At 33.2% G+C, this 12,004-nt stretch overlaps 1 protein-coding gene across 2 annotated transcripts in view; it reads right to left on the bottom strand.

Moving 5' to 3' along the window:
* Window positions 1–12,004, bottom strand: part of LOC143222122 (soluble guanylate cyclase 88E-like) — a 77,470-nt gene that overhangs the window by 22,241 nt on the left and 43,225 nt on the right. The window contains exons 3-5 of one of the 2 annotated variants that reach the window (XM_076448112.1): window positions 8,780–9,400; window positions 4,408–4,537; window positions 2,989–3,073 (exon numbers count right to left, since the gene is read on the bottom strand). In XM_076448112.1, coding sequence (XP_076304227.1) covers window positions 2,989–3,073; window positions 4,408–4,537; window positions 8,780–9,400 — 836 coding nt within the window. The remainder of the gene's footprint in view (window positions 1–2,988; window positions 3,074–4,407; window positions 4,538–8,779; window positions 9,401–12,004) is intronic. The other variant, XM_076448113.1, reaches the window with a different exon arrangement.

The following is a 12,004-nucleotide window of genomic DNA, read 5'->3' as shown; positions in this document are numbered from 1 at the left end:
TATATTTACGTATTTGGATAGTTGTGAAATTTATCAGTTTGTTTTAGTCGTGTTAAACCTCTTATATTTCAGGTGAGTTATTTGCTATTCTGAAGGATATTTTATGATAATTCTTCATAAAATACTTACCTCTTCTTTAAGTAGCAGTTGACGAGGTTACTGTATCTTCAACATACCAAGTAGGATTTATAACATGCAGATTAGAAAAATAAAATTTTAATTTTCTTCAAAATTTTACAGGACTATTAATTAAAGCTTCCATTAAATCATCTACGTAATACCTAATGCTCGTTTGTCCATTCGTAACCCCTCCCAATGGCTCAGCGGTATGTCTGCCGACTTACAACGCTAAAAACCGGGTTTCGATACCCGTGTTAGGCAGAGCACAGATAGCTCATTGTGTAGCTTTGTGCTTAATTCAAAACAACGACATCCATTCTTAAGTTTTTGGTATTATAGTTACTCTAACAGTCCACCACTGGTACACCGGTAAGTCTACGGATTTACGACGCTAAAATCAAGGTGTTCGATTGCCCTCGCTGGATTCAGCAGATAGCCCGATGTGGCTTTGTTATAAGAAAACATACACACATACTTTAATAGTGGTTACTTACGTGATTCTTTTTAAAAAATAAAATTTTGGATTGCTTAAAAAATGGAACACTCTATTTATTATACACAGTCTTTTCTTTAAACAAAACATAGTTTCTGATCAATATTTTTAATTTCCTGTTTATATTTAAACGTCGGAACATCCAAAACATTTCTTGAGGTCAAGAGAGTAGTCTGAAATGAATAAATATTGTCTGATATTCAATAAAAATATTTTAAATATTATCAAACAATTTTACATAATAAAAAGCACTGTGTTGTACATAGAAAATTATTTGCTACAAAACCGCTTTCTTGCATATGTCTGCTTGGTCGTGTACATTTGGTAAGGCACGTTTTTCGTAATTGGTTTTATATATGTCAGCTACACAGATACATATTAAATACAAATTGTTGGGAGCAACACATTTGGGTGGGAGCATTTTACTATGGCTGTGATGTACTTATTTGGTGCACGTGTCCCCTGATTACGCCTTCTATGTTATTTTTTATTATAACTTGTGTTTTGAATTTCTCGCAAAGCTACAGAGTGTTCGGAAAATCACTGTGCAGTTTTCTAATCATATTTTATAGTGTTTATAGTGTTACATTTTGTTGTTCCCCTTCCTGGTAAAGAGTTTATAGTGTTACATTTCGTTGTTCCCCTTCCTGGTAAAGAGTTTATAGTGTTACATTTTGTTGTTCCCCTTCCTGGTAAAGAGTTTATAGTGTTAGATTTTGTTGTTCCCCTTCCTGGTAAAGAGTTTATAGTGTTACATTTTGTTGTTCCCCTTCCTGGTAAAGAGTTTATAGTGTTACATTTTGTTGGTCCCCTTCCTGGTAAAGAGTTTATAGTGTTAGATTTTGTTGTTCCCCTTCCTGGTAAAGAGTTTATAGTGTTACATTTTGTTGTTCCCCTTCCTGGTAAAGAGTTTATAGTGTTACATTTTGTTGGTCCCCTTCCTGGTAAAGAGTTTATAGTGTTAGATTTTGTTGTTCCCCTTCCTGGTAAAGAGTTTATAGTGTTACATTTAGTTGGTCCCCTCCCTGGTAAGGAGTTTATAGTGTTACATTTTATTGTTCCCCTTCCTGGTAAGGAGTTTATAGTGTTACAGTTTGTTGTTCCAATTCTTGGTAAGGAGTTTATAGTGTTACATTTTGTTGTTCCCATTACTGGTAAGGGGTTTATTGTGCTACATTTTCGTTGTTCCCCTTCCTGGTAATGGTTTTATAGTGTTATATTTTTGTTGTTCCCATTACTGGTAAGAGGATTTTTTGTGTTACATTTTTGTTGTTCCTATTACTGGTAAGGGGTTTATTATGCTACATTTTTGTTGTTCCCATTACTGGTAAGGGGTGTATAGTGCTACATTTTGTTGAGTAAGTATTTATAAAAGGTATATATAACCTAGCATTTGACTGTTGTTTGTTTTAAAGTTAAGCACAAAGCAACACAGTGGGCTGTTTGTGCTCTTCCCACCACAGGTTTCGAAACTCGGATTCTAGCCTTGTAGGTCCGCAGACTTGCCGCTGTGCTACTGGGGACGTATCTGTCTATGAATAACTAAATAAATAATAAGATTAAGGGCATAAGCAGAGTCATAGAGTGATTTATTTTTCTCGAATATGTTGATTTGATCAGTAAGTTATTATGTCATGTTCGTGAGGTATATGTACAATGCGATATTCCTTGGAAATGATCATATCGTGAGATTTCGTATTTCCTTCGTTGTTATTTCTCACTCTGCTGTTTCCAACATCACGTCTTGGGCACAAGGCATCGTGTGACTGTCTTTTACATCAGCATGAAATGGTAATTTCTTTTAAAATGCTTAGCTGCACAGTAAGCTGAAGAGAAAGCTACACTTCACTGCACATACAGAGGCACATTCCACAACAATTGAGACAAAAAGTGCTTTACGAAAGACAATTATAAGACACGTGAGAAATGTTTAATATCAAGGCGCTCATTCAAAAAAACAAAATCTTTTTTCCCATACGTAAACGTTCAAGTTTTAATAGTGTTTGAATATCATGTACAGAAAATGCATTAGGTCTCTTCTACATTAAAGAAAGAAAAACATTTCTAGCAATTATAAAACGTTTTACGAGAACATGCAGATGAAAAGAGCCATTATATAAAACCAAAACACACGATGTCAATAGAATACGATTACATAATTTTGATTCTTTATATATTTATTTTTTATATTATTAAAAACACACACACACGAAACTATTATTACAAAAATTATATCTTCTACTACTAATTACTTATTTTAAATTTGTACTTTGGAATTAGAATGTTTAAGTGAAAATTACGTCTCAAAAAATTTCTGTTGGAGTCTGTCAGTCAGAGGTGTAGGTTTACGTAATACTCAGAAAACAGTTACGTACACTGGTGTTCCAAGGAAAATGATGTTCTTCCATTCCTCCATGTGCATCATTTGTCCTTTTAAATGCAATAGTTTATCTTTGGGACCTGGAATGAGGGAACACAGCCAAATAAATTATAAACGATAGCAAGTAATTTATACACTTAGAATACACACGCTACTGTTGGCTACAATTGTTCTAAGGACACTTTAAAATTATTGATTTAGTGTTCTATTATAATTCATGAACTAATGAATTAACAACCTATTCGTCTAGCTGTCTTCATGCATTATTTATGTACTACTACCATGCAGTAGTAGTGAGTCTTCAAATGGGAGGGTACATTTTTTAACACGGTCATGATAAGCATTTAACTCCAATTTAGGAGCACAGACATAATGAATCTTCAACTGTGACAGTAACCCACATTTTGGAGAACGGCCTTAATGAGTCTTAATATGTTGGAGGACCACCATTTAGAAGCACGACCGTAATTTGTCTTTTTATGCTGGAGGCCCCCCATTTAGGCGCTCAGCCGTATTTGCTGGAGGTCTGCTATTTAGGAACACGGTTATAGTGAGCTTTCAACTGCGGGAGGAACTCATATTTTAAGAGATCCTAGATTTATATAACAAATACATTACAATTTAGAAATTGAAGAAAGTAGCAAAGGCTGACGTTTGTCATGTGTTTTTTATTAGAAAACACACGTAGGCATGTTAACATGTGTTATTTAACATGCAGCTTTTATTCCTGGAGTCCAGTGATAGTTCGACATCTCATAATGAAAATAAAAAGTTTCATTTTTTGAAGTACGTAACTAGTGCCTTAGAATACTTTTATTTACTAAATATCATTATCTTCGTATGTAGCATTTTATAGAATGTTAGCTGCTCTTTGTTGTTAACTGCTCAATGAAAAGAAAGTGCAAAAATACGGTAATACTTAAAATAAGGGGGCGCTCAATAAATTAATTCCACTGGATGCACTAAAGCAAATTAACTGACAACAGTAAAGATCGTTTATAAATAGTGGAGGAATTAATAATTACCAAGAAATGTTAAAATTGGTTTTTGTAATGTTCAAGAAATCAACCATTTAATGCTGCCTTATTTTGTTTAGCTTCAACTATTTTTTAATTATTTTTTAATAACTTAAAGAGTTTAGTAATAAACTTACAGTCAGCAAGTGTATTTCTCTGTAGACATTATATCGGCCAATATTACTTTAAAAGAACCAACAGAAATAATTATTACCAATCATGCAAGCCATTTCAAAAGTGTGTGAAGTTAATATCTTTCAAACTTTATATATTCTTCTGAAAATGCCAATGTTTGAGGTTAATTATTTATTAGAAACACTGAAATATTTGATATCTGAAAATCAGCAACGTTTTACATTACAACTTATCGTTTTTATAACCACTGCTATAAAACCTACACAACTTGTAATCCCGATCGCGAGCTTGTAAACTGGAACAACTTCCTGGTATATCATCTCTATAGTGGTTTTGAAGTCGAATCAGTTCAAGGGATTTCAATTCGAATATGTTGTTGGTATGGTCCAGGATCTGTGAAACGTAAAGTAGGTATAGTTTAAACTGGTGTTCGTTGCTTAAGACCTCCTAGTTTTATTTTCTCATTGAGCATTAGCTTAAAGTCAGATAAAAGTTTTGAGGAATTTTCTCGAGCTCTAATTTTAATTTTAACGTAATGTGTTGTTTTTCTTATCACTTCAATTAAATATATATATATATATATATCATTGTGAATTATCCTTTTTAGTTTGCTTGCCGAATATTCAAAATATTTCTTTGAGCTTTGGTTTTAGATATAGAGTATTACATTATGTGTGAATTCATTTTTAGGGTACTGTTTTCGTTTCTGCTTATTATCTTGGGTCTTTGTTTGAATATTGATCTAACTTACAAGCTATACGTGTTATCATTGGCTATTCTTTTAATATTTGAGTCACGACTTAACATTAAACTACAACGGATTACCATTTTTTGCTTAATATTTAATATAGATGATCTTTTGCTTAACATTCAGAACAATGTTTGAGTCACGACTTAACATTAAAATACAACGGATTACCAGTTTTGGCTCAATGTTTAATATAGGTGATCTTTTGCTTAATATTCAGAACAATATTTGAGTCACGACGTAACATTAAACTAGAGCAGATTACCAGTCTCGACACAACGATTAATATAGATAATCTTCCTTTAGCTCAACATTTATAATATTTAAAGTTTAGTTTAATATTAATGATAATTTTTTCACTGTTTTTACAATGAAATATATTAACCTTACATCAGATAACAAAACCCTATGCTGTAACTGCTAGTAACAGTACCTTCATTCAGTACAGTTGGGCTGAAGAAATTAATATTGATCACATGCAGTTTTTAGTGATTCTAACTCACAATTACCAGCTGGAACCGTGCATCAAAAATCTTTAATTTCGCGTAGCTTACACAAGAGCTGTCTCCGCTATTCGTCCCCAGTTTAGCTAGAGAGAAGGCAGCTAGTCATCACCACCCACCGCCAACTCTTGGGCTACACTTTTACCGACGAACAGTGGATTGACTATCACATAAAACGCACCTACAGCCGATAGTGCGAGCATGTTCAATGATGTGGATTCGAACTTGCAATCCGCAGAATGGGACTCCTTTACTTGATTAGTTCTAATCTTACTTAAGAAATGATGAAATTTAGCCATTCATCCATTTGGTATTGATTTTAAAATATATTTATATTTGATTAATGTGTTACTTAAGGGTATTATGCGTAGCACAACTACTTAAAAATAGTCGTATTTTTTGTGATATTAAAATTTTTGATACTCGTATAATTATAAAAGAGAAAGCGCATTCAAAAGTACGTAAGAACGAATAGAGCATGCTGGGATATAGATCTTTAAATGTTTTGCTGAAGAAAATCGATCAGCATTAAACATCTCTTTGTTAGAAGTATCAACACACACAGTATATTAGTTTGCCAAAAGGATTATTTTTGTATAACATTTCACGTTTCTTTGTTTCTTCCACAGTTCTTATCTTATCACACAGATAGTCAGTGTAAACGTGATAGCATGATAAAGTCAAATCTCCAGAGGTATTAGGTTGGTTATATCCAATCAGGCTAAACTTTCTGTTCACTCTCCTCTGTTGGTAATAAGGATATTAAATATGCAAATAACCCTTTTCGCCACACAGTATAGTTTCTACTTGCCTACAGTGGCGTGTTATCTGTGATAATATATATTGTTGTGATACATGAAGTTAATATTTGGTTAAATTTATGACAAAGCTTTGTACAAATTGTATGTTCGGAGCGCGGATGAATTAAAGTGAATCCATTTTTATTATTTTTTTCGCTAGAGGTAACATTTCAACTATTGTATGTAATCTTCATTAGATAAGAAATGTACGTTGAACTTGCTAAACCTAGTTCAAATCTAATGTTATTTATTTATTTGATTCATTGCACTGTAAAACCTACAGAAAAGCTAGATTGATTAATTAAAGTGTGTAAAAAACTTTACTGGATATATAGTTTCATCCATTAATATCTTTGTAGACAGTTTCTGCCTATTTGTAAACCACTGTAAAAAATCGTTTAAAAATAGTTGGTAGACACAGAACTCTATCCTTAACCTAAAATCTAGGTTTCGTTTACATAAATATCAGTAGAGTTCGTGATAATTGGAAACCCACTTAAAGTAAAAAATGTATCTCAGGACGGCTGGTATGGGTATTAACATTTTTATCAAATAAAGAAGAGAATATTGTTTCGACCATCTTCCTATTTATTAACTTGACGTTGACCTAAGAATGTCGAAACGTTGTGTTCTGATTTATTAATAAAAGTGTTAATACCCATATCAGCCGTCCTGAGATACACAAGCAGAGTTCATCCTTCCAAATCACAGCAAAACTTATTAGCCTTGACCAGACTCCTAAGACGATTACACTAAGAAACACTAAATTATAAATCATTCCGTATGCTTACACCGTGATAAGAAGTATATAGATAACAAATCCTTTAATATGATTTTCATTGGCACACGACCAACTACGTTTCTGGACAAAAACAATGAATGGTTGTTGAAATATTTGCTATATCCGTATATACCACAAATAAACTAAACACAAATATTGTTTGGTTAGTTGAACTAATGCAGAACGAAAGTTACTAATAAAGCATACACCAGAAATATTCTTGGATGGTATGGAATTTTGTATATATATATATATATTCTAAATTAACTTCATCGATATAGGTTTTCACTACAGATATTATCTGTCGCACCTAGAGCTATTAAGAATGTGGTTTAATAAATGCCACTATCAATACCATTCAAACACTTATAACACTCATCAGTACCATTCAAACACTTATAACACTCATCAGTACCATTCAAAAACTTATAACACTCATCAGTACCATTCAAACACTTATAACACTCATTAGTACCATTCAAACTGTTACAACACTTATCAGTACCATTCAAACTGTTACAACAATCATCAGTACCATTCAAACTGTAACAACAATCATCAGTACCATTCAAATTGTAATAACAATCATCAGTATCATTCAAACTGTAATAACAATCATCAGTATTATTTAAAGTGTTACAACATTCATCAGTACCATTTAAACAGATAAAACAATCACCAATACCATTTAAACAGTTACAACAGTCATCAGTACCATTCAAATACTTACAACAATCACCAGTACCATTTAAACAGTTACAAAAATCATCAATACCATTCAAACTGTTACAACAATCATCAATACTATTTAAACAGTTACAACAGTCATCAATACCATTCAAACTGTTACAACAATCATCAGTACCATTCAAACTGTTACAACATCCATCAGTACCATTCAAACTGTTACAATAGTAATCAGTAAGTAAACAAAGAATAATAATATCTAAACCCAAGGAAAAAGGGGTACTGACATTTAATTTAGTACAGATGTTCACTTACATAACCACTTAATTAAACAATAGTATTTAACTTTTTTCACAACCAGCTGGTTCTCTTCAGAACACTACAATATTATAACAGCTTAAAATAAAAACAATTTATTATTTATTTTAGAAGTGTTTCGTGAAAACATTTTGGTTCTTCAACTTTTTCTTAAAGTTTTTAAAAGAAACTTGTTAAATAGTTTAATGAAAGCAATTTTAACTCCCAGCGGTATGTATATCAGAACGTGGCCGTGTTTGAAGTAATAATAACTGGATATTACGCACTAACTTTACTATAAATATGACTGTTGGGACTATGAATCTTCAGTGTATAACAGCGACACCTGGAATGATAATAGTAGATTTTTTTAGACCAAAAATAAGTATTTAATAGATCAAATATGAAAAAAATATTTGCACATAAATACTTGAACAGAAAATGAAAAGACCCAGCATGGCTAGGTGGTTATGAGGCGCTCGAATCGTAATCTGAGGGTCTAGGATTCGAATCCCCTTCACACTAAACGTTGTACACCCCTTCAGCTATGGGGGCGTTAAAACATGAGGGTCAATCACAATATTCGTTAGTAAAACAATAGTCCAAAAGTTGGCGGTGGGTTATGATGACTAGCTGCCTTCCTTCTAGTCTTACACGCTAAATTAGAAACGACTAATGCAGATAGCCCTCGTGTAGCTTTTAGCGAGATTCAAAACAAAACAAACAGTAAAGGAAATAAAATTATTTTAAGTGGTAAAACTATGATTAATAACACAAAATATTAATTATTTTATAGGAATGTGAAAAAATACAACTTACCGAATTCCAAGAAAACTCAATTAATGGCCGGATGAGTTCAAACACATCCAATAACTTATGACCTACCAGAAACGGCATGATGTATTGTAAGCTATTTCCTATTTGTTTAATCAAAAGATCCTTGTCAAAAATGATTGAGAACGGAAATATTTCCATAAACAAACTGAATTTAACCGGAAGCATGAAGTTGTCCACTTTGTTTATTTGTTTCTGTTGTTGTTCTAAATGAAAGGCTGTATTGTCAAAGGAAAGTCGCATCGTGACGTGTACAGTATTCAACAATGTCTCCTGTTTAAGGACGTCGATCATAACGTCTGTGTTGTAGAAATGGCGGCCGACTTCCTTTATCTGTCCTATTGTATACCATAGGTATCCGCGACGGAAACTACGGTAGTGAAGAGTCAGCCCAGTAGGACTTTCGTTCTCACAGAAAAAGGAAGGTGCGTTTATCTTTGGATAGCTAAATTTCAGGTATTCATGAAGATTGTCCAAACCATTTAAAAAGTCCCTCATGTGACGGCCAAGAACTGATAAAAGCTGGTCGTATCCGTACTGTCTCACAAATGAAACAAAACTGACTCCCAGGGCTTCAAGTAAATCTTTCTTTGAAACATTCAAAACCTAGACAGACAAATAAAAATATTTGTGAAAATATTAATTAATACTACACTTGTTTAATTTTCGTTTTTTGTCAACGTACTAAAACTCACAATACGCTTGATTTCAATAATAAAAAATATTACAGTAAGATTCAAAAGGTAATTTATTATGATATCATAACACCACAAGTAATGTTTGTGTTTTTCTTATAGTAAAACCAGTCGGCTATCTGCTCAGCCCACCGAGGGGAATCGAACCCCTGATTGGAGCGTTGTAGATCCGTGGACATACCGCTGTACTAGCGGGAGGTCTCCCAAGGAAGAGGAGTTTGTTCTCAGTTTTTTTCCAAATTTATTTCCTCTGAAAGCCACCTGGAGGGGCTATCTGTTTTAACCACCCGTGTCAAGGCACAGTAGTGGGTTGTCTGTCGGCCAATCAGACTACACTGAATGACGTCACTAAGGGACGTTTGACGTTGCAGTTTGCACTGTCGTCACGTGAGTAGAAAGTGCGCAGGTAATGAATCGCGAGACGAATTATGAACTCAGTAAGATGCTACACAGCATAAAAAAAATGAACCTCAAATGCAAGAAGCAAAAATATTTGTTACTCTTAATTTTGGTTTCATTTACGTTTGAAATAAAACCTCAGGGACACTGCGAAACGTACATCGAGTATATATATCTTCATTCAAGTAAAAAAAAAGAGAAAACCAGTCTTAGAAGGAAACCACAGCACAAACATTATAGGCCATAAACTGTGCGACAAGAAAACATTTCTCAGCATTGATTATTATATTCTGTTTTGGAAACTATAAACATAAACGTTTCTTATCTTTCCAATATATTGCATCTATATGCAGACATTAATGGAACTTTGAAATATATAAACATAAGTAAAGTAATTAGCTTGTTTTTAACACTGTTGTAATGACCATTGGGTATTGACTTGAACGTCTGATAACGCGCGCACGATAAGGTAATGAACTTGGCCCTTTCTTAAAACGCAAATTAACGTCAAACCAAAGCTCATAATTTTATGTTGTACTGCTGTAATGGCTGTAATTTTTTCTTATCTTTCCCAGACTTCATTTCATTTGACCTTTATGCTGTATTTAACTTATTATCTGCTACAGGAATTTCTGAATGCCTAAAGGTCAATAAACGTTTACACGTCTAAAACAAACTGGTGTATCGCCTCGTTGGAAACAAAACTACGAAACATTATAAGACGTGAGTCTTAATTCCGAGAGGTGTGAGAAAAGAAATTATATTGAAATGAAACTAGTTCGAATGTAAGAAATTATATTGAAATGAAACTAGTTCGAATGTCATATTGTCTCGTCCAGTAATATTTTTCATGCAACTGTTCTTTTATGTTTTTTTATTTTTTCTGGTTCATAAAATTGCCTCAAGCAACGATGTATAATAATAAGCGTTGTTTTTCCCTTTCCATGTTCTGGACAGCAGTAAGTTTACGGACTTACAACGCTAAAACTCAAAATTCGATTCCACGCAGTATACACAACATATGGCACAATGTAGCTTTGTTATTAATTAATAAACCACACAGCAAATCGATATTGTGGAATAGAGCGAATTTTAGCCTGTTCTTTCTTTATGGATGTAAATACCAAGTATATTCTGTTGTGTTTTTTTTTTACTGATCCACATTTGCTTGGAGAAGGTTAATGATCAGTTCAATGTTATATCCATCTCACAGCTGTTTAAAATAAGCTTTTGTTAGTGGGAATTATATAGATTTAAAGTCTGGAAAATTATATATTTATTAAGTAAACTTTAATTTTCTTCATACAAATTTAATTAAATGTTTGACAAATTAACCTATCGGATTGAAAGATTTGAAATTTCGAAAGTCAACTGATTATCAATATGAAAATATAATAATACGTTACTACCTAAAATAGGGCTTGGCATGGCCACGAAGTCAAGGTGTATGTAAAAACGAATTTAATATTATATATTACTTAGTAACGTAACCATTGCGTTAGTAATAACAACAGCATCAAAATCATTCCATTAGTCCCCCATCCCCAGTGGCACGGTGGTATGTCCGCGGACTTATACTGCTAGAAACCATGTTTCGATACCCGTGGTGGGCAAAGAACAGATGGCCCTTTGTGTATAACAAGAAAGAAACAAACGATCTCGTTAGATCCAAATTATGAGCTGCTAAAAACATTAAGCGGCTAGATATGTTAAAATAAAATTTAGTCCCGTTAAACAATAATTTTTGGCAAGTTATATGACAGTTGTCTGTTTGTTTTTTGAATTTCGCGCAAAGCTACACGAGGGCTATCTGCACTAGCCGTCCCTAATTGAGCAGCAAAAGACTAGAGGGAAAGTAGCTAGTCATTATCACTCACTGAGAACTCTTGGGCTATTCTTTTACCAACGAATAGTGGAATTGACTGTAACATTATAACGCCATCACGGCTGAAAGGGCGAGCATATTTGGTGCGACGTGGATTCGTACCCGTGATGACGGTTGTACAGAGCATAGGCTAGTCACTGAGATCATTAATTTTTTCTTTATATTTGTAACCATTTGTTTGGTTCCAAAAATACGCATAAGTAAAGTAATTAGATTATTTTTAACACTGTT

Source organism: Tachypleus tridentatus, chromosome 8 (genome assembly GCF_004210375.1).
Source record: "Tachypleus tridentatus isolate NWPU-2018 chromosome 8, ASM421037v1, whole genome shotgun sequence".
NCBI lineage: Eukaryota > Metazoa > Arthropoda > Merostomata > Xiphosura > Limulidae > Tachypleus > Tachypleus tridentatus.
This window is presented reverse-complemented; position numbering and strand designations above follow the sequence as displayed.